Source organism: Prionailurus viverrinus, chromosome F1 (assembly GCF_022837055.1).
Source record: "Prionailurus viverrinus isolate Anna chromosome F1, UM_Priviv_1.0, whole genome shotgun sequence".
Lineage (NCBI taxonomy): Eukaryota > Metazoa > Chordata > Mammalia > Carnivora > Felidae > Prionailurus > Prionailurus viverrinus.
In genome coordinates, this window is record NC_062577.1 from 63,717,858 (window position 1) to 63,741,406 (window position 23,549).

General features: G+C 49.1%; 1 protein-coding gene and 1 long non-coding RNA gene across 2 annotated transcripts; one reads left to right on the forward strand and one right to left on the reverse strand.

The window, feature by feature from the left end:
• Positions 1 to 582: 582 nt before the first annotated feature.
• On the reverse strand, positions 583 to 4,616 carry LOC125155361 (T-cell surface glycoprotein CD1c-like). Its single transcript, XM_047840628.1, has 6 exons — positions 4,469 to 4,616; positions 3,810 to 4,076; positions 2,910 to 3,188; positions 2,424 to 2,702; positions 1,988 to 2,078; positions 583 to 1,857 (listed from the first exon to the last, which is right to left on the reverse strand). The coding sequence occupies exons 1-6, from the start codon at positions 4,527 to 4,529 to the stop codon at positions 1,836 to 1,838; spliced, it is 999 nt and encodes a 332-aa protein (XP_047696584.1). The 5' UTR covers positions 4,530 to 4,616; the 3' UTR covers positions 583 to 1,835.
• Positions 4,617 to 20,594: 15,978 nt separating this feature from the next.
• On the forward strand, positions 20,595 to 23,016 carry LOC125155734 (uncharacterized). Its single transcript, XR_007148331.1, has 3 exons — positions 20,595 to 20,691; positions 20,898 to 20,966; positions 22,705 to 23,016. It is a non-coding gene; the product is annotated as an uncharacterized LOC125155734 (long non-coding RNA).
• Positions 23,017 to 23,549: the final 533 nt, after the last annotated feature.

A 23,549-nucleotide genomic window follows, 5' to 3' on the forward strand; every position in this document is an offset into this window, starting at 1 on the left:
TGAGCAATAACAAGAAATATGGAAAGACTTACAACCATATACTAGGTGGAAAAAAAAAAAGCCCAGATACAAAGAGTACATATAAGTGATTCCGTTTTTTCCTTTTTTTAATTTTTCTTTTTTTTTTTAATTTATTTTTGAGAGAGAGAGAGCTAGAGAGCAAGTAGGAGAGAGAGAGAGAGAGGGAGATAGAATCCCAAGCAGGCTCCACACTGTCAGCACGAAGCCTGATGCTGGGGCTCGAACTCACAAACCGTGAAATCATTACCTGAGCCAAAGTCAAGACTGAGCCATCCAGGTGCTCCTTTTCCTCTTTGTTTTAAGTTAAATTTAATTTACTTAATATACAGTGTCATCTTGGCTTCAGGAGTAGAACCCAGTGATTCATCTCTTACATAGGACACCCAGTGCTCATCCCCTAATGTGCCCTCCTTAATGCCCATCACCCATTTAGCCCATTCCCCCCACCCACAACCCTACAAATCCTCAGTTTGTCCTCTGTATTTAAGAGTCTCTTATGGTTTATATAAGTGATTTTATTTTAATAAAATTACAGAAAAGACAAATCAAAGCTTAGCCATATCAGTAAGCATACCAGTATTTGCAAGGATTCCTGGTTGGCGGTAGGTTTAGCTGCCAGTGGGTATGGGGGTAACTGGGGTAATGGGATGTGCTGTATCTTGATAGTGGTCTTGCTTACATAAGTGTATATGTATGTCAAAACGAATGGAATTGTATACTTAAAATAGATGCATTTTATGGTATGTAAATTATACATTCATAAAGTTGATTCAAAATTTCTAAAATGAAACCCAAAAAATGTACCGAGTACAAAGGGCATCGACAGACTGAAGAAGGTGGGCATTGCATCTCTAGTCAAGTGGATACGGTCCCCACTGTTTCTTCCTCGACCAGTTCACGAGTGTGCCTGTCCCGTGTTTCAGGGTTTGACAAGTGTTACTTGAATTAGTGAATGAGTCTTGAAGAAAACAAAGTCCAGACAAAGGTATCTGAGACAGTGCCACCCTTGGAGGGGTTTGTCTTCCATATACAACCTGTGCCTTGATCCCACCCCAATCCTGGGGACCGGCTCTCTCGTTCCGTTTTGTTAACCATCCGCGACACGTCTGCCCCACGGCACACGTGGCCTGCTCACTCTTTCTCTCTTCGTGTTTGGAATAAGTTAGAAAGAGTAGCATCGTTGTATTTGGGGGGAAAAAAGCTTGGCAAGGAGCAACGCTGCATTTTTCCTTAAGAGTTTAGTGAAAACATGAGGGCCCTAAAGGGATATGGGATTTGGGGGCCACTTAAGAAACATTTAAAGAAAAAGGGAAACACCAATCCTTCAAAACCTATAACCATGTCAGGAGTAAACATATGAGGAGAGACTGTCAATAGAACAGTGAGTCCAGCTTGGATATGGTTTGTTTGGGTTTGATTTTCACTGAGCACGTTTTAGCCGCAGAAAACACATCTTCATCATGATCACCGTCCTAAAGGAGTTTGCGTATTGGAAGGGGAAGAACGACCTAGGGAGACGCTGTGCGGGGAGAAATGAGATGCACACCGAACAGAGTTGAAGGGCTTCCCACCAATGGGTCAAGGAAGACTCTGGAGGATGTGAACCATAATGAGCTTTGAAAGTTGAGGACTATGGAACGAATGGAGATTATAAGGGAGGCATTCCATAGAGGGTTACACAACTAGACTGGTTTGTGTGAACTGATGATCATAAAGCAGAAACAGGAAAAACAAATTAAATGGAGGGTGGAAAGAAGGGTATCACTCTGATGTCCTAGGCTCCTGGGCCATTGGGGAAGGCGTGGCGAGGAAGCTCACGGGATGTCTTGATAGGAGCTGTGGAAGAGACATGGCAGACTCTGGGTGCGTTGGAGGAGTGAGGAGTCAGGAGACAGAAGCTAAGACGGGTAAAGCTGGAATGTGAAATAAGAAACTGGGAAGAGAGGAGGAAACCCAGAGAACTCACCAGCGCTTCTTAAACCACAATGCAACGACGATCAGAAGAATGAGGGGCACTGTCACAGCCAACAGGATCAAGTACATGGAAAGGTGGTGTCCTGTGGGTATTGGAGAGACACAATGGATGTCATTTTTGACCCACTGCCGGTTCGACTCTGTCCACTGACTCCCCATCTCAACAGGTGCATCGGATATGAAGGCTGTCTTCAAACAACCTTGTCACTCCGTTCTCACACCTGCCCAGAGGAGGGTGCCTCATCTCTTCCCCAAGCCTCTGACATCCGAGCCCCCCTTGGGCTCCATCCTTACTTTCCTGAAATCACTTGTATTCATTCTTTCCCGATACCGCACTCCCCTCGTTCTGGCGACATGAAACTTTCCTCTGCCCAACCCTCTAGGCTCAAGAGCCACCTTCTCCCACCTACAGGCTCTACCTTACTCACCCCAGTGGAGGACCATGTCCCGGCCTCCTAGACTGCTGTGTCTCACCCGGCAAGACAGGCCGGCTGCCTCTTGTGCTATCACGTCCAGGGTCACCCGAAGATACCACGTGTCGTCGGCATGGGGCAGGACGTCGCCTCGCTGGGTGCCCTGCTGCTCCTGCTCACCCCGCATCCATGTCACCCACACTGGCTTTGGGTAGAAGCCGGAGACATGGCACACCAGCAGCAGACGGCCAGGACCGGGACTGGGGCCACTGGACAGCCAGGCCACTGGCCTCACTGCAGAGGGCATGAAAGGTGTTCAGACGGAGATTCTAACACACAGCTCAAGGGGGTAACCGCATCGGTATGTACATATTATCCTGCTCTAGGAAACTTGTACCCAGAAAATCCTAACCTCCTTGAACTCGTCCTTGTCCCTACTTTGAAAGGGATGGTGGGAAGGGGCATATATAGAAAAATCTTAGAGGCGGGGGCCGTACAAACCTTGCTTCTGGAGATCCACCTTCCCTGCATCGAAGAGACCCAAGGCAAATCGGGGACAGGTGTTTGCGGTGAGGCTGTGCACCGTTTCCCTGATGGCTTCATACTGGTTCATGAGGTCACAGGCGCTCTGGGCTCTGCTATCACTCTTTAGAGATGGCACCCAGGACATGTTTTGGAAGCTCAGGAAATCTGATCCTTGATAAGCTGCCCGTAAGAAGCCTTTTGCAATGTCACTAGAATGTAGCTCACAGCCAGCTGCCACCTGTATTTCCATGGGATCTGGGAAGAAGGAGGAAGGAGAAAGACAGATTTGTGGGTGGGAAAATGAGACAAATGATATAAGGACTTGATTGAAAAGTGGAGCCGGAAGGTTTCATAGAGGTGTGGGCGTAAGCCAAAGATGTGTTTGATCAGGAAGAAGGAAGAGAATTCGGGGGATGGGGAAGGGGCCATAGGAATACATGCCAAGAATTAAGAATTTGATTTGAAGAAGTCAGGGAAATGATAGGAAAGTGGAGGTCAGAGTCCACGTGAAGGGTCTCCTGCAAGTAGAGGGCACGTGACATGGGTCGTGATGGTTGTTGGGCTGTAGCATAAACCTTGGAAGAGCCTGAATGGAGGAAGAGATCACAGTTTAAGGGAGCCAGGCACAGAGGGGCACGACTGTGTGTCTCTGTGTTTTAGGCCGCAGAACGGAGACCACTGAGGAAAGCTAAAAATGAGGAAGAAAAAAGGAGTCAGAAGAAGAAAGAGTCTAGGAAGTCTTGAGGAGCCCAAATCTGGAAGGACCGCCGAGTTGATTCATGAAGATGTTTATCCTGGGACAGGAACAACAGGCAATGGTCCCGAAGGGTGTGCGCATGCTTCCTGGAAATCGAAGCACCTTCTGAGGGAACTTACACGTTAAGTGCAATTGATCGGCATACTCTTCAGTCTCCCGAGTTAATCCGATGAAGTAGACGCGGAACAGAAGCTCCAGATCGATCAGTTCCTCGTTGCTGAAGTTGCCTTTAGACCACGAGCGCAGGAAAATGATCGTGCCGGACTCGCTGTCCCAGCCGTGAGTCTGCATGTCACCCAGCCAGCCTGAGCCCTGATGCTGTGCCCAGGACTGGTTGGCAAAGGAGAAGATATGGGCGACATGGAACGAGAGGGGTTCCTGGGCTGCTGTGGGTAGTAGAGCATCAGGTCGTTTAAGGGAAAAAAAGAAGCAAGCAGGAAAGAGAAGTTGGGAAGTGAAGCAGTTATGAAGGAGGGGAGGAGAGACAGAGAGGGCAGGGGGAGAGGGAGAGGAGGGGGTAGAAGGAGGGAGAAAGAGGGGGAGAAGGAGAGGGAAAGGGGGAGAGAGGGTGCGAGAGGGGCAAGCCACGACGAGGTTAATGATGACATTTCCCTGACTCGGGGCCCCACGCTCGCCACCTGTCAAGGAGCGGACCTAACCCGGGCCGGGACCTCTCAGGGTGCGGACGCTCCAGCCATCTGAGAATCCCGATCGTCTTGGGAGAGGCCGCCGGGCTCTGCCCGGAGCTGGGGACCGGGCGGGCGGCAGAGGCTCTTACCTCGTGCACCGTGACCTCCCAGGAGAAGGGCAGCCAGCAGGGTGACCTGTAGAGACACCATGTCACCTGGAGAGGTTTCCCCACTCCCCTCTGTTTTCAGCCAACCTGCCTGGCACTGTCTCTGCTCTGACTTCCTTCTTCCACCGACAAGCCGTCCTCCCCCCCAACTGCTGATTGAAATAAAAAAGCTCTGCTCCTCCCTCTCCAGCCTCCAGCCTCCAGCCTCCTACGCGGGCTCTCATTTCCCCTCCGGCTCCCACCAAGACTGTCCCCCTGCCTGGCTTCCAGCTCCTCTCCGTGTCTCCACCCCCCACCATGCCCGCTTCCCTCCGCCAGGATCCTGTAGGGAGTTGTGTGTGACACTGGAGCATCGCCGCGCCTCCCTGGGACTCACGTCTCATCGCTACAGCAAAACACAGAAACCGCACCATTTGGCTGCGACCGGCTTGTTCTAACAGATCAGGGGTCCAGCTCTGCCTCTGTCCCATCCAGCCCCCTCTCTGGATGGTCCATCCCTCTCCTCCCCTTTCCAGAACCTTCAGAGTCTGCTCTTTCCCGCCTCACCCTGTATCCCCCCACCTTTCTCCTCCCCTGATTCTCACAGGCACCTTTGTAAGTTGGAGGATTTGTGTTCTCAGGTCTGTGCCACCTCCCCAGGCACCTTGATAAGCCATCGCCGGCTCCCCCTTCCCCCGAGAGAGGAAAGTGCAGCCACCCCAGCGTGCACAGGACCATGAAAAGTGTAAAGAATTTGCCCGCCTATTGAATCTAACTCATACATCCATTCACCAAAAAGTCACTCAACACATGCTTGGTTCCAAGCATCTTAACGGAGTCGTGAACCGGTAGAGCCTGACAATGCATTCAGCCAATGCAGAAGTGTATTTTCAGCCAAGAATTGAATTCGGGGACACGTTTGTCAGCATTGATAACAAGGCTGGAAATCACACTCAGTGAGCTCTTTCTTTCTTTCTTTTTAAAGTTTATTTATTTGTTTTGAGAGAAACAGAGACAGCGTGAGTGGGGGGAGAGGCAGAGAGAGAGAAGAAGAGAGAGAGAATCCCAAGCAGGCTCCCCACTGTCAGCACAGAGCCTGACTTGGGGGCTCAAACCCACGAGGCCGTGAGATCATGACCTGAGCTGAAACCAAGAGCCAGGCGCCTAACCGACTGAGCCACGCAAGAGCCCCTCAGTGAGCTCTTTCTATTACGGCCACCGATACATGGCGATTTCCACGTGCCACAAACTTCCAAGAGCCACCATCCACAATTTCAGCCCCAGCCAGATCTCGCTCATGTCCCAGATCCTGTCATCGCCCAAATCTTATTAATGGCAAACTCTGGTTTTAGGAGGCCACAGTCCACACGATGCTGTGTGGTTATTACATTTTTTCCCACGGGCTCATAGGAAAACTACAGCTCCCTGCTTCCTCGCCTTGGGGCTGGGGCCGCTGAGCTCTGGGCATGGAATGTGTTGTGCTTCAGACGTGGCCTCTGACCACCTTCCCTGCAGGATTCTGAGAACCGCTGCCTCCAGTAGGAGTTTCCGAGGCAGAGGCCACGGGCCATTGGCTGGCATCAGAAATCAACCGTGTTGTATTTGGTCTCTAAGAGTCTCAAGTTCACTTATTTTTTTTTTTAAGTTTATTTATTTATTTTGAGAGGGAGAGAGAGACAGATGGCAGGCAAGGCAGAGAAAGAGGGAGAGAGACAGGATCCCAAGCAGGCTCTGCACTGTCAGCGCAGAGCTGGATACGGGGCTTGAACTCATGAGCTGTGAGATCGTGACCTGAGCAGAAGCCCAGAGTCGGACGCTTAACCCGCTAAGCCACCCAGGGGCCCCTCTCACGTTTACTTATCACTGGGACCCAACCTGGCCACAGCGGTTAGTATTATAGAACCTGTAACCCTGTAACTTGCCCCCCTCCCGAACTCAGAACAAAGTGAGGTAAAGACACAGAGCGTAAGATCTATCGATCAAATCGTCCACATCCCTTCTGATGAAGCTTCTAGAGAACTGCCCTTATGCGTGTAATCCAAGTACTCTTGGTGGCCTTGACCTCCAAATGAAGTGGTCTTACTGTTATAAACTGAGTACTTGTGTCCCCTCCCCCACCAAATTCATACGTGGGAGACCTACCCTCCCCCTCACCCCCTGCAGGGTGGCTCTATTAGAAGATAGGGCCTCCAGGAAGGCAGTCATTGTTACACAGGTGCTAACAGGGAGGCCTTACAAGGAGAAATGCCAGGGAATGAGCTCGCTCTCTCTCCCTCTGTCCTCACGCACCAAGGAATGGTGATGTGAGGACACATCAAGAAGGCAGCCATCTGCAAACCAAGAAAGAGAGACTCCACCAGAAACCAAACCCTTGCTCTTCTAGCCCCAAGAACTGGGAGAAAGTGACGGTGTGGGGGTCAGGCCTGGGCAGCCGAGCTCGCCCAGTGCAGGCCGAGCCCCCGTGCAGAGTGAGCACAGGCCGGAGGAGGAGAGCAGACAGAGCCTGTGGGCGTGCGGCAGGTTCTACCCTCGCTTTTTCTCCCGGAGTCACTCGTGAGACAATCCACGGGATTGCCACGGGAAAGAGCACAGACTGATGAAAGAAGGGAGAAGAACGTGGGAAAACTCGGCCTCAGGGGAACGAGAAGAGCAGGGACAGCCCAGCCCAGGATATGGCCGTGCCGGGCCAGTCACCCCAACAGAAGCTGGAAACCTGCGTTCCTGGGACCCGTCCTCTCCTTGCTCCCTGTCACTTGTCTGTGTGACCTGCATAGTGTGCCTCTTCCCGTGGGGGCCAGGGGCAGCCGTGACCCCCGCTGCCTCCTGCAGCCCACGCCCCCTCCACATTCCACATCTGCTGGGCACTCTGCCTCAGTGGCCACATAAAATGTAGACCTGATTACGTCAGGCTCGTTCTTAAAATATTTCAGTTAATTCCACGAAAAGCCAGCTAAACTCATCCTAAATTGGTCAGTTTTATGCCCGGAGGCTCACGTGGCTGGCACCCCAACAGAAAGGCAGGTGGGGTGGGCAGGGGGCTCTGTGAGGAGGGGGCTGAAGCTATTTGCAGTAGTGAATGCTCAGGAACACAGACCCTAGGGTCTGGAGTCTGTAGAAAAGGCATCGGGGAGAGGAAGTGGGTACAGGTGAGCCTGTAGACACACACGGCCCAGATGGGATAATCTGACAGGGGAGCAGCCTCCTGGGATCAGAAGGTTGTGGTTGTGCTGCGGGCCCCCTGCTCTGCCTCTGGCGACAGCCTTCCCCAGGCGCCCTCTGCTCGCCCAGAAGTCCTGGTCCTTGGCCCTCCCCAATTCACCTCCATGGATGATGTTTACCCCTCAGAGAGCTCTCCTGGGTTCCCTGTGGTCGCAGCCAAGTTCACAGAACCTGCCCCCTGCCCTGCCATCCCCTGCCTGGTAAGCCTCACCCTCTGCCCAGTTCCCTGTTGGAGAAACCCCACAGCCACATGCCCATCCTGGCCTTTTCACTTCCCCATCAGCACGCCTGCGGGCTACCCCCTTCCTCCGGGTCCCAGCAGCAGCCCTGCCCCCTTCCCCGTCCTCCACCTGCCCCCCACCCACAGCACTGAGGGCGGGATAGTCCCCCAGGAGGACCACCTGCAGAATGCTTCCCCCACAAATAACTTCTCTGATGGAGGGGAACTGACGTTCTCTAGCCCACCTTCAACTGCAACAGTGTCTGACTTGGTCCACGTTCACATCCATTTCTACTTACAGAGTCTTTTCTTTCTCTGTTTCCCGGGTCTCATTTCTTGCTTTTCTAGCTTGAGTCCACATTGTTTTCTACTCACCCTTCATGTGAGTTCCCAGGCCCTCCTCTCTTTTACCGCCCCTGCTGCCTTCCCTCCTCATCCATTCGTTCAAAGACCCACCACCCCTTGGCTAAAATCTGAGAGCTATGGCACTACCTTATCACGTTGACCCTTAGATTTCTGTGTGTAATTATATATGAACCACGGGCTTTTTTTTTGTTGTTTTTTGTAAGACAGAAGTAGATATTTTTTGCAAGGTGAAGGTTTGCATAATCCATTTTTACAGTCCCACACTCTCATGCAAAGCAAAGACTGACTATACCACAAGATTTGGAGTCAAAATTTGAAAAACGGCAATTTGTTGGCATTGACGACATCTTCTTATTGACATCATAACTTCATTTTTATTTTATTTTTATCTTTTTCAAATTGTTTACTTCATTTTTCTTTTTAAAAAACCCCTTAATCCTTTGAAATTTGCAAGGAATTAAGTACATTCAGTTGGGATTCGAATATCATTCTGTGTTTACTAAGTTTACTAAAATGTCGTGCCACATTAGGACTGAGGGCGTCAACGTAAAGGATATTTGGAAGCCCACGTTTGGCTTTTGTTTTATTAAAAGTTCAAATTAGCAGTATCTTTAAAAATATACGGTTGTATTTCTGTCCCTTGGGAAAAAAACTAGAAGTAGGCAGTTCAGGGTGGTGGTGGCATTTCATTGCATCAGGGGCTTGGGTGCTGGTTTCCTCTTTTGTTTGGGGCTTTTTTTAAATTTTTTGTTTTACCTTGTTTTGTCCTATCATGGTCTTCGCCACTCCAGGTCCTCATTCTGAAGGTCACCCCGTGCTCCGAGATGGTTGTTGAAGGTCATTCCTGCAAACGCACCTTTCCACCAGCAATCAGGAAAAAAGGAGGGGGCTGGGCACACCCACCTCCTGCTATCTCAGCACACTTCACGGAGGTTGTACAGTCCATCGGTCAGAGCACAGTCACGCAACCACACCAGCTACAGGGTGCCTAATGGTTGCAGCCTTTCTGCTGCCCAGCTAATAATTGGGGGGTTGATTTATTCCAGAGAAGGTGGAGAATAGATTCTAGAGACAACCCGTGTTCTCTGCGAGGAGCCCAATCCACCTATCCATTTAGGCACGTAGGTATGATATATGGTTGGTCAATAGTTTGCTTGAGTAATGCTGCTCAAAGCTCAAAGACCAAGGGTTCTTTTCTCAGGATACGTTACGCCCAAATTAGGGATGGTGCTGGCTCCTGTCGACAGTCATCTCTGGCTTTCTTGCTGAAGCAGAATGTGTTGTGCTCTGGGAATGGAAGGAGTCGTAATCGGGCCAGCCGGTGCCTCTGTCTTAGAACAGACCCAAAATTGGGTCTCAGGAAGAATCTCCGTATTCCCTGTGGACGCTCTCAGCCCCCTGGGAGCAAATCCCGGATTCAAGCGACAGTCTTTGACCAGATCTCCAAAAGCCACGAGAAATGTCCAGTTCCTAATTCTACCCACAGCTCAACCGATTATTGGTTACCACTCTGCATTTAGCAGATAATATAAAAACTGTGGCACATGAGGTGGAGGTGAGAGTACATAGTCTAAAAGTCGCTGCCGCTCAAGTTCAACATAGGTGGTATTTACAAGAGACGTAGAGTATGCTCATTCCTGCAGATAATGGAAAATCAAGCCTTGAGTTTGCCAGAGCGTGGGAGACCTACACGCGGGCCCAGATGCTGTCATGTTGTGTAGGGTTGTCTTCTCATCTTTCACATAGCCTGATATCATCCCCTTACTTTAAGAGAGTTAGCAAACTGGTGAAATTGACAGAACAAATTTCTCGAGAATGTTGTTCACCGCACCACATAGGAACTGATGGGAGAAATTTCCGTGTGGTCTGAGGACCAGGAAAACCTATACTTATCCTGAATGACTCATCTTTCTATATCTTCTAGGCCCTTCTAGACCCTGCCTCAGTCACTGCAGAGTCCTCCCGTGACTTAAAACTCACAGCCAGTGTTTAGGAGGGCATCAAGATGCTTTTTTAAATTTATTCCATTCTTGGTGTCATCTTACTTTACCAGCCAAATATTCCCTTGGATTCTATTCCCGTATTACTGTTGACAAACTTTTCATCTTATATGCATGTTTTTACAAGTAATTCCAATGACTAACAAGTTAGTGTGAATTTAAGCGTGGGGTTTTTAAGCCACTTGTTCCTTCAGGAACAAGGACACAGAAATTTTGTTTTAATCTCCACTGCCACCCAGAGGTAAAATATAGAAATTTATCCCAATCTGTAGCCTTGGGCAATTACAAAAAACCCTCACATTTCTAACCAGAGGGTTTTGATGTTGCACATTTTGATTCTGTGTTTAGAAATGAAAGTACTTGATACAATATTTTATATTTTTATGTCTTTTTTTCCCTGGCGTTTTATCCATGGTGCAACCCATTATCCCAATTCAGTCTCTTTATTCTGTAGAACATAATTTTTTTTTTCAACGTTTATTTATTTTTGGGACAGAGAGAGACAGAGCATGAATGGGGGAGGGGCAGAGAGAGAGGGAGACACAGAATCGGAAACAGGCTCCAGGCTCTGAGCCATCGGCCCAGAGCCTGACGCGGGGCTCGAACTCACAGACCGCGAGATCGTGACCTGGCTGAAGTCGGACGCTTAACCGACTGCGCCACCCAGGCGCCCCTGTAGAACATAATTTTAAAACGTTTTCCAATATTTGTTTTGTCCTGTTGTGTTTTGCCTGTAGAATCGTAAGCGCAGATAGTTGAGCAAATATTCTCCTTCATTTGTGGCCCCCGGACAGTTCTTGGTCTGAGCAGACCACCTCTGTAAACTACCTGATCTGTTCATCCCCCCACTCCCTTCTCCCCACATTTTACTGTCTTGATGGGCTGTCCTTCTGTTCCTGTGTGTTCTTAGAAAACGTGGTGTTTTTTGACGTATACAAGTTCAATGTCCACAAAAGGTATTAAACTGTACGCTTTATTTACTAGCATGTCTCATTGAGCACTGTTTTAAAGACGTTACCACAGTGCTCTGTGTACATGCGTATTTTATTTTTAGAATTCCAAATACTTCTTTCAGTCGTCCACCATTAATTCTGTCCCGTGTATACTTGGTGGACAAGAAAGCTTTGATTTTGTAAAGGAAAATGCAACAGTGTTTATTTTTTGTGTATTTGTTTTTTCAGAAAGCCCATCCATTGTATACACTTCGTGGTACAGAAGCAACAATTTGCAAAACAGTGAAATCATCCGTGTTGCCCCCACTCCTCCTGGACAGGCCCGTCTCCTAAGGGAGGAGAACCCAGGACTCTTGCCTGGCAGGACCCCCCTTAGTTCCGGGTCCCTGGGAAGGACCAAGCCCTTGGAGCCTGCCCCACTGCTGAATGGGGGCCGTGTACATGTCTATGGCAGGCGGGTGAATGACCACCCTGGGCCATTTCTCGCCAAGGCTCTGCAGCCTCCAATTAGGGAACTTAATTTAAGAAATAATTCCTCACCAATAGGTCATAAAAATATTCTGCCTTGTTCTATGCTGCTAACTTTGTAGTACTGTCTTTTACATTTATGATTTTATTCCATTGCGAATAAATCTTTGCTCTACTCTTTCAAATCTATTTGTAGTCATTTATTCTTCCATATAATATAAAAATTAAATTGCTATGTGCCTCCAAAAATCCAGCTGGAATTTTAATTAGGAACTTACTGATCCTATAGAATAATTTAAAGAGAAGTATGCTTTTTTATAATGATAACTCCTTTCATCCAACTCTGATGAATTAGAAATACTGTTAGGATCGTTAAGCGTTTTTATAATTTCTCTGTAGAATTTTCATATATTCTTTCTTTAGCTGATTCTTGGCTATTTTATAGATTTTGTTGCTATTATAAGTGGCATTTAATTTTACCTTATTTTCTCTTGTTGCTTATATAAAAAGTGCTGTTGACTTTTTAATATTTATTTTGTGGCTAAAGAACTTGCCAAATTTTTTAAATCTTTTTCTATTTTTTTTTTATCTTAGAGAGAGAAAAGAGAGGTTGTGAGCAGGGGAAAGGGGCAGAGGGAAAGAGACAGAGAATCCCAAGCAGGCTCCACACTCAGTGCAGAACCCAACTCCGGGCTTGATCCCAAGACCCTGGCATCATGACCTGAGTCAAAATCAGATGCTAAAACTGAGCCACCCAGGCGCCCCAAGAACTTGCTAAAAAAAAATTTTTATGTTTCTTTTTGAGAGAGAGAGACAGATAGACAGAACACAAGCAGGGGAGAGACAGAGAGAGACGGAGACACAGAATCTGAAACGGGCCCCAGGCTCCGAGCTGTCAACGCAGCGCCTGCTGCAGGGCTCAAACTCACTAACCGTGAGATCATGACCTGAGCTGAAGTCAGATGCTTAACCAACTGAGCCACCCAGGGGCCCCAGAAGTTTTTATATTAGCTCCAGTTATTTACTCTTAATTCCAATTAAATTCCAATTCCTAGAATTCTAATTCTAGGTAGAAATCATACTATCTCAAAAAAAAAAAAAAAACAAGAATAAGAAGATACTCATTTTCTTAAAATCCTTACGATTTTTATTTATACGTTAAATTTTTACCTAGATAAGTTCCTAAACTCTCTTATTATTCCCATTGTTTTGCTTATTTTTTAATTTTCTTGCATACAATTATATGATCTGCAAATAATAATAATTTTTCTTCAATTTCTATTTCCATGCCTCCTTATTTCCCTTGCCTTCCTGGATTAAGGATGGCTTGTAGTATTCCACAGAAGAGCGAAGATTCCAGTGGGCGGTCATCTCGTCCTTGGTTCTCACTGGAATACTTTTAAACCTTCAGAAGCAAATAAGTGCCCTGCAGGCTGCTTGCACCCACATTCCCTCCATTCTAGGCTGGTCAGGTTTTATCATAGGGGACATTTCAAGACATCAAATGCTCTTTTTGTAACTCTGGACGTGATTATTTATATATATGTGGTTTTATTTTCTTCGTCTGTTCAAGTAAGGGATTCTACGGATTTTTTTTTTAATTTTTTTAACGTTTATTTATTTTTGAGACAGAGAGAGACAGAGCATGAACAGGGGAGGGGCAGAGAGAGAGGGAGACACAGAATCTGAAACAGGCTCCAGCCTCTGAGCGGTCAGCACAGAGCCCGACTCGGGGCTCGAACTCACAGACCGTGAGATGATGACCTGAGCCGAAGTCGGACGCTTAACTGACCAAGCCACCCAGGCGCCTATGGAGAGATTTTTAATGGTAGACAATCCTTACGTTGTGTGGGTAAATCCCACTTCGTCGGGTGTTGGATTCTGTTTATAAATATTTTGAGTCTGTGCACCTAATTTCCCCAAAAGTGTGCCTAAATGAGGTCAGCAGATAGTCACTATTTTAATATTTGTTTTATTGTTTTCCGGAAAAAGTCTCGCTGGCTTTGGTGTCATGCAGATTTTGCCTCAGGGAACTGGTTGGGGTTGTTTTCCATCTTTCTCTCTGCCTGGAACAACACATCTGGAGCAGAGTTACCAGCTGCGCCTGCAGTTGAAAGGGCGGGCCTACACCGGCCGACTCCATCTTGTTCTGTGTCCTTCACCTAGACCACGCCTCCTCCCCGTGAGTAACCTCCCTCTCACCCATTCAAACTTCCTAATCAAAACACGCCCAGCGACCTGCGTAACAGGACTCTGACCCTTCCCCAGCCAATCGGCCGAGGCCACGCCCCTACCCCAGCCAATCGGCTGCCCCTAGACCCCTATAAAACCTTTGTGCTTTTGAAACTCACTCTCTCTCCCTGGTATCTCACCGCTGCGTCGGTGCAGGTAGGGGACTGAGCTTGAGCTAGCTCGAATAAAGGCTCTTTTGCTTTTGCATCGGACTTGGCTCCCTGGTGGTCTTTGGGGATCACGAATTCTGGGCATAACATTTGGGGGCTCGGCCCGGGATCCCCAAGACCCCCGAGGGACCCCCGACCCAGAGAGCCTGACTGGCCATGGTTAGTGTCTGTCCATTTGTTCTGTCTTTTCTGTGTGAGCTCATTTCTGGAATTCTGGTAGTGCCCGACGCGGTCTAAGTGGACGCACTGGAGGACCACGGGCCGGGAGTTTCGGAAGACGTTCCGATTCTCCCTTCTGGAGGGACGTGGAATCCCCTCAAAGGTCTGAGACGAGGCGGGTCGCTCCCGCTGGTCAGCGTGAGGCCGTCGTCTTTGGAGGGACGTGGAATCCCCTCATCGGTTTTGGAGGGACATGGAATCCCCTCAAAGGTCTAAGCTAGCTTGCAGTTTTGCTTCCATGGAATTGGAAGACTTTCTAGGGGCCCTCTGTTTGTCTGTTTTTGTGTTTCTCTGTTTTGTTCTGTGGACTTACTGGACAGACGTTATGGGACAGACTCAGACTACTCCTCTAAGTGTCCGAAAGGGTCGGTTGCAGTTTTTTTGTTCTAGCGAGTGGCCAACTTTCAATGTCGGATGGCCACCAGAGGGGACCTTCGACCTCCCTACCATCCACCGAGTCAGGAGTATCATCTCTCGGCCTAAGACGGGTCATCTTGATCAGCTCCCTTACATTATCACTTGGCAGGACCTTGTAGAAGACCCACCCTCTTGGCTTAAGCCCTTCCTAGCCCTGCTCCCTCTGGAGCCAAAACCCATTCTTGCTTTGCAGGGGACAGAGAAGAAGAAAAGTCTTATCCAGCCTTTAGCACCCCTCTACCCTGCCTTACAGGGGGTACTGAAGAAGAATTAATTTTTCCTCCCCCGTATAACCCCTCTAGGATGCCGGAAGAACACCATCCTCCCCCTCCGGGGGAGGCAGACGCTGTTCCAAGAGCGGGAGGAGGAAACGCTCCAGTGGGAAGCCCGCCCTTTACCAGACAAAGGGCTCAGAGGGAGCAATCCGCCTCCGCCACCGACTCCACTCTTCTGCCCCTGCGAGCCACCGGACCCCCAGATGCGGAGGGGAATCAGCCCCATCACTATTGGCCTTTCACCACTAGTGACCTCTACAATTGGAAAGCTCAGAATCCTAAGTTTTCTGAGAAACTGGCAGGGCTTATTGATTTATTAGACTCTGTTCTTTTTACCCATCAGCCCACGTGGGACGATTGCCAGCAGCTTTTGCAGGTCCTGTTCACAACTGAAGAAAGAGAAAGAATCCTCAATGGGGCCCAAAAACTAGTTCCGGGCGCAGACGGGAATCCCACCACCAACCAGGCTCAGATAGATGCCTCCTTCCCCTTAACTCGGCCCCAGTGGGATTTCAACATGGCAGAAGGTAAGGAGAGGCTCCGGGTCTACCACCAGACTCTAATGGGGGGTCTCCGAATGGCTGCTAGAAAGCCAACCAATTTGGCAAAGGTAGGAAATGTACAACAGGGAAAAGATGAATCTCCGGCTGCCTTTTTAGAACGGATCATGGAGGCATTCTGTACCTATACCCCCATGGATCCAGAGGCTCCGGAAAGCAAGGCAGCTGTTATCATGGCCTTTGTAAACCAATCGGCCATGACATTAGGAGAAAATTACAGAAAATAGACAGACTAGGAGAAAAAAGTCTGCAGGACTTACTGGTGGTAGCCGAAAAGGTATCTAATAACCGGGAGCCTCCTGAGGACAAGCAGGCTCGCGCCATGGCGGCTGCCAGCAGTAAGCAGACTCGAGACCTGGCCAGAATACTACTAGCTATCACTGCTGACTTCCCCGAGGAATGAGACCGTCGTCTCTGGCAGCTGGCAGACGATGCAAGAAAAGGTCAAGGAACCACCAAGGGGGGGACACAGAGACTGCAGAAGGATCAGTGCGCATACTGCAAGGAGATAGGGCATTGGGCCCGAGATTGTCCGAAAAGGGCCGGCGGGAAGGGAAACAAGACTGATGGAGTAAAATCCTAGAGCTGGATGAACTAAGTGATTAGGGGAGTCGGGGTTCGGAACCTCTCCCCGAATCCAGGGTAAATCTTAAAGTGGAGGGGACCCCTATTGACTTCCTTGTCGACACTGGAGCACAACATTCGGTCCTCCGCACCCCACAAGGAAAACTAGCCAACAAGAAGTCCTGGGTACAAGGGGCAACTGGTATGAGCCAGTATTCATGGACTACCCGAAGAACAGTAGATTTGGGAACGGCCCGGGTATCCCACTCCTTTATGGTAATACCAGAATGCCCATACCCGCTGTTAGGACGGGACTTACTGACCAAGATTGGAGCTCAGATAACTTTCAGACAAGGGGGGCCTCAGGTCACCGATGGCAAGGGCCACCCCATCCAGGTCCTGACCATGAAACTGGAGGATGAATACCTCCTCCACCAGGAGGCGCTCCCGAGAGAGGATAATATAGACAGATGGCTACAAGAATTCCCCTCGGTTTGGGCAGAGACGGGGGGGGGGGGTGGGGGTGGGGATAGGACTAGCCACTCACAGGACCCCAGTCCTGGTAGATCTCAAGCCAGGAGAGAGTCCGGTAAGGATCAAACAATACCCCATGTCTCAGGAGGCCCGGAAGGGGAACCAGCCACACATCCGGACTACGAAGCCTAGGAGTACTAGTTCCTTGCCAGTCTGCCTGGAACACCCCCCTACTGCCGGTCAAAAAGCCTCACACAAATGACTATCGACCGGTACAAGACCTCCGGGAAGTAAATAAGAGGGTCGCGGACATACAGCCAACTGTCTCCAACCCATATACTCTCTTGAGCTCCTTGGCGCCCTCCAGGGTCTGGTATACTGTACTAGATTTAAAGAACACCTTCTTCAGTCTGCCGCTGGCACCCCAGAGCCAACCCTTGTTCGCCTTTGAGTGGCATGATCTGGAGGAGGGCTGCAGTGGGCAACTCACCTGGACACGGCTACCTCAGGGATTCAAAAATTCACCCACCATCTTAGATGAGGCACTACATGAGGACCTGGGTGAGTACAGAAGGGAGCACCCTGGCCACACCCTCCTACAGTACATAGATGACATCCTGATTGCTGCCGATACAGCCAAAGACTGTGAGCAAGGGACCCAGGACCTGCTGGCTACCCTGGGGGCCTTAGGGTACCGGGCATCCACAAAGAAGGCTCAGATATGCAGGGAGAGGGTAAGTTACCTGGGATATATCCTGGAGGGTGGACAGCGGCGGTTATCAGATGCCAGAAAAGAAACCGTCCTAAAGATCCCTACTCCCACCTCCCGAAGAGAAGTGAGGGAATTCCTAGGATCAGCCGGCTACTGCCGCCTCTGGGTTCCAGGTTTTGCTGAGATTGCCAAGCCCCTATATGAAGCTACCAAAGAGGGGAAAACATTTAAATGGACTGAAAAAGAAGAAATTGCCTTTAATCAGTTAAAAAAAAGGCCCTCTTAAGTGCCCCAGCCCTGGGCCTACCAGATTATGAAACCCTTCCACCTCTTTGTAGACGAACATAGGGAATAGCAAAAGGGGTTCTAACTCAAGCCTTAGACCCCTGGAACCGCCCAGTGGCTTACCTGTCTAAGAAACTAGACCCGCTGGCTGCCGGCTGGCCGCCATGCCTAAGAATTATTGCGGCGACAGCACTCCTAGTCAAGGACGCACACAAACTGACCCTAGGACAGGAGATCTGGATCACGACCCACACGCCATTGAAGGGGTCCTGAAACAGCCTCCGGATAGATGGATGAGCAATACACGTATGACTCGTTACCAGAGCCTCCTACTCAACCCTCCCGAGTGCGGTTCCACCCCAGTGCAGCCCTCAATCCTGCAACCCTGCTGCTGGATCCTGACCTAGGTGCTCCACTACATGACTGTGCGGGTTTCCTGGAACAAGTACATGGATTCCGGACGGACCTGACTGACCGGCCCCTCCCCGATGCCGAGGCTACTTGGTTCACTGATGGCAGCAGCTTTGTGCAAGACGGACACAGGTATGCGGGTGCAGCGGTGGTCACCGAAACGGACACCATATGGGCGGAGGCTCTACCCTCTGGAACCTCAGCCCAGCGAGCAGAGCTCATAGCCCTCACCAAGGCGCTGATGCTGGGAGCTGGAAAATGGCTTAACATCTACACAGACACCGTTATGCATTTGCCACAGCTCATATTCATGGGGCAATTTATCAGGAGAGGGGGTTACTGACGGCAGAAGGACGGACTATAAAAAATAAGCAGGAGATACATAACCTGCTTACGGCCTTATGGCTTCCTGCCAAGCTAGCCATTATCCACTGCCAAGGGCACCAAAAAGCCGATAACCCAGTAGCTAGAGGTAATTGAAAGGCTGACCAGGCAGCCAAGGCAGTAGCCCTTACTTTAGTCCCCACCATGACCATACAACTACCAGACCCGGGAGACCCAGTTTTACCAGACCAGCCCAAGTACTCCCAGGAGGAGTTACAGCAGATCAAGAAACTCCCCATGGCCCAGGAGATAAAGGGATGGTGGTATACACCTAACAAGGAGCTCGTGCTGCCAGACCAGCTCGGAGTCTCAGTATTAGAGCACATGCATCGGTCTACTCACATGGGGGCCCGAAAATTAAAAGACTTAATCTGACATGCCAGAATCAAGATTCACCAACAGGACACCAAAATAGAGCAAGTTGTATTTGCCTGCAAGACCTGCCAACTCACCAACGTGAGAGCCACATCAAATAAAAAAGGAACCAGGCTCAGAGGCACCAGACCGGGAGCCCAATGGGAAGTCGACTTCACTGAAGTCAAACCAGGAAAGTATGGTTTTAAATATCTTTCAGTATTTACAGACACCTTCTCTGGCTGGGTGGAGGCATACCCAACCAAGCAAGAAATGCTCAGACAGTGGCTAAGAAGCTACTAGAAGACATCTTACCCACGTATGGTTTTCCTGCCATGGTAGGATCAGACAATGGACCAGCTTTTATCTCTCAGGTAACACAGGCAGTAGCCAAGGTGGTGGGGGCAAACTGGAAATTACCTTGTGCTTATAGGCCCCAGAGCTCAGGACAGGTAGAAAGAATGAATAGAACCCTAAAAGAGACCCTTACCAAATTAACCATGGAGACTGGTGGGGACTGGGTGACTCTCCTACCGTACGCCCTTTACCGGGTTAGAAACACTCCTTACACTCTGGGTTTTACTCCCTACGAGATCATGTTTGGCAGGCCACCCCCTGTTATTCCCAGCCTTCGAGCTGAACTTATTGCTGAGTTTAAAGATCAAGAACTTTTTCTTTCCTTGAGAGGGCTCCAGAGGGCGCATGAGGACATTTGGCCGCGCCTCCGTGCCATACGAGGCTGGCCCGAGGCCGACACCTCATCAGTACAGGCCGGAAGACTGGGTCTACGTCAAGAGGCACCACCGAGAGACCCTCGAGCCGCGCTGGAAGGGATCCTACATCATGGTGCTGACAACCCCCACCGCTCTCAAAGTAGACAGCATCGTGACCTGGGTCCATCACACCCACATTCGGCCAGCGGACCCCTCCTCGATCCGGAAGGACTTCGTCACGCGATGGGCCATCAGTCGGGACCAACACAACCCGCTCAAGCTCAAGCTACAGCGCATTCGACCCACCTAATATTGGTAACTCTGTCAACTCTGCTTGTCATTGCTCATGCTGCCAGGAGTCCCCATGCCCCCCAAAACATCACCTGGCAGATCATAGACACAGCTCGGGGACAATACTTAATTAGACCTCCCAGAGCCACCCCAGGGACATATGCTTCCCAGAACTTAGCGTAAAACCTCCAAACTCTGTTCCCCTTGTCACCATAAATGCAGCGGGTCCCATGATTGGGTCCCTAAGCTACATGACAAGGGGGGAATGAAAAGGCGGGCCTATGCCGGCCGACTCCATCTTGTTCTGTGTCCTTCACCTTGACCACGCCTCCTCCCCTTGAGTAACCTCCCTCTCACCCATTCAAACTTCCTGATCAAAACACGCCCAGCGACCTGCGTAACAGGACTCTGACCCTTCCCCAGCCAATCGGCCGAGGCCACGCCCCTTCCCCAGCCAATCGGCTGCCCCTAGACCCCTATAAAACCTTTGTGCTTTTGAAACTCGCTCTCTCTCCCTGGTATCTCACCGCTGCGTCGGTGCAGGTAGGGGACTGAGCTCAAGCTAGCTCGAATAAAGGCTCTTTTGCTTTTGCATCGGACTCGGCTCCCTGGTGGTCTTTGGGGATCACGAATTCTGGGCATAACACAGTCTGCACCCAGGACCCTGTGCAGCTCACAGGAACTGGTTGATGCCCCTTCCTTCTCTGTAGCAAGGACCACACCCTCAGGCGTTTTCCCTCTTCTTGTTTCTCCTTCCTTCTCACTCATGAGGAAGTATGTCTTCGTGGGCAGACGTGCGCAGCCCTGTTTCAAGAAGAAATGCCCTTTGCCTAGTTATTCACTACAAGTGCTCATTTCCGCTCTCAAGTTCCATTTCAATCTTCTTTTCAGAACGGAGACATTCTCTAGATGCTCTCAGCTTGCTGTGGACTTGGCCAGGTAAACTTCCTCTCATGTGGGAATAAGAAAAGGAATTTTTAAGGTCGCCAAAACGATTAAAATAGTTAAAAATGAAAGGGTTCATAATGAAATCATTATAAATAGTGAACATAAAGATTCATAAAGGTGATCAGGCGGTGATCAGTTAACTCTTCTCTCGTGGACAAAACTGACTGTAGTCATCTGGTCACATGTCTGGATTTCAGAAAAAGAAAAAAAGAAGAAGAAGGAGGAGGAGGAGGAGAAGTCTTTTACATGCCATTAAGAAGTTCTAGGTAAGTGATGAGTCACTTAATTCTACTCCTGAAACCAATACTACACTATATGTTAACTGACTTGAATTTTAAAAAAATGTCGGGGCACCTGGGTGGCTCAGTCACTTAAGCGTCCAACCTCAGCGCACGTCATGATCTCACTGCTCATGGGTTTGAGCCCCGCGTTGGGCTCTGTGCTGATAGCTCAGAGCCTGGAGCCTCCTTCTGATTCTGTGTCTCCCTCTCTTTCTGCCGCTCTCCAGCTCATGCTCTGTCTCTCTCACTCTCAAAAATAAACATTGAAAAAAAATTTTTTTTAAGTTTAGAACAAGATGAAAAGCTAATGAATAAATTAGGAAAACATCAAATACTAACTAAGTTAAACACTTTTACTATGCAACACAACTTCACATTTTAAAATATCACACCTTTCAACCTGATCAAATAACTTTTATGTCCAGAAAGCACGAGATGCACCTCGGGTGGGGGCACAATGCTTCTGCACAGTGGAAGCAAAATGCCACCACTCACTCACCTGCTCTCCCCATCTGCCCACGGATCTCATGGATTCTGCACAACCACCCCTCCTTCCAACTGTCCAGGAAGTTTACTTTTCATTCAGCTTCTCCTTTCTCCCGTGTCCAATTACAAATGGAGTCACATTTGTACTACACTCTGGATCCTTCCATGAGGAGATTCTCCTAGTGGACACTTCCATCCCCTAAATATGAGCCCACTGTGGCCGAGGCAGAGCCACTCTTTAGGAAACCAACAGGAATGCTTACAGGAAGAGAGGAAGGCTCTGTCCCCATCCCATGTGAAGGCTCATAAAGCCCGCTGTAGACAAGATTTTTAGAGATTTTGTAGAGAATAACCTGTAAAGAGAAAAGTTGACACAGAAAGGCGACAAAGATTTCTGAGTTTTCACCTGGGAAATTAAAAACAGGCATCAAAAAAGGACTGAGCTTGGAGGAAGAGATTATTCATTGTATCTTTAATATCTTGACACACAGCTGCTTCTCAGGGGTTTTGGAACCAGTCTCAGAGAATATGGAACCTCACAAATAGTACAAGTTGAGTAAGAGGTGAAGGAATGAACTGACGTATTGGGTCTGGGGGAAATCCACTGAAAACTTCTTGCATTTTGAGTATTTACTGCCATTGCCACAACACTTCCTGGTTCATGATGGCTGGTGAGGCTTGTCCTCTGGTCTGTAGGAAAAACCTGTAGTGAAGTTTTACCAGTCACTTATTCAGCAGCAGAATCAGCACTCGATTCCTGACCAGTGGTTTATTAGAAACCCACAAAAACACCCAGGACAGGGCCTGATCCAGATGTCAGGATTAACAGGCAAAACAGGAGGACATGTGTCACAAGAGGAGGACACATGAAGAAAAGGGCAAGCAAGCAAGAAAATGAATAGACGAACATTTTCAAGAATTGAGGGAAACTCCTCACAGAAGTGAGGAAAAACATTGTAAGAAAGAGAGATATTAGCCCAGCGTCCCCAGGGGCCATGGCCACATCCATTAGAGGGAGCACCCAATCACAAAGGACAGAAATCCACCTTTGTGGGCTGAAACCATACAGGAAATGAATGGGCTGATGGAACTGGGGATCCCAGGGTTATTGGGGCTCCAGTTCCTTCTGTGGGTCTGTGTGTCTGCCTTTACTTTTGTGATGCTTTGGTTTTGTTGTTGCTACTGTTTTCTGCTTCACGGGAATATGATGACAAATGAAAACTGTACCTTTGTACAGCGTGCAGCTTTCCAGCCACCCAGGGAGGAAGGCTGGGAGGCACCACGGGCGACACGGGCCTTCGCCAAGTCCAACAGGTGCAGCACAGCCTGTGATATGACAAGAACAAAAGTCCTCCTGATGAAAGTCTTCCAACAGCTTCTCCGAGAGGACGGCCTGAAGAACGTCGGGAGCCCAGTGCACATGGCATGCAGGGAGCTGCAGGTGACGCTCAGGTCCTGAGCTGCCGAGCCTCAAGTGGCATGCAGCATTTTGAAGGAAAATGAGGAATTGGTCAAGAAAACCTGAATTCAAGCAAACCATGAAAGTGAATTGTTATGTTGCATTTATCACACATTAGAATACTTTTAATTGCGAGGCAAGAATTCTGTTTTCTTTAAAAACTGTAAAAGGAAATACACACTTGATGTTTGGTATATGTTTGGTACAAGGTAACATGATGCCACAATCACTCTTGGTAACACGGCCACCACCTCACACCCGATCCTCTCCTTTCTCTTTCTTTCTTTTCTGTTTCTTGTGGCGAGAACACTTTGGATCTACCCTCTCGGAAAACTTCGTGTATAGAATTTCTCTGCCTTCTTGTATGTAGGTGTCATCCTCAGGCTTGCTTCCCTGATGCTGAAAAATGGGCTGAAGTTGTTTCAGGCTTCATGCCCCGACCTTATCATCCAAGACGATAGAGACCATCTCTTTCCTTGCCATCAACCACAAGAATCGGAATGCCTGTGACCCGAGCCACCTGGAGCCAGTGTCTGGCCCCAAACCATGGCACTGGGGAAGGACAAGTGGCTTCTGTCTGGTGACTGGCCGGAACTGGATGGAACCTGTCCATGTTTCATCCC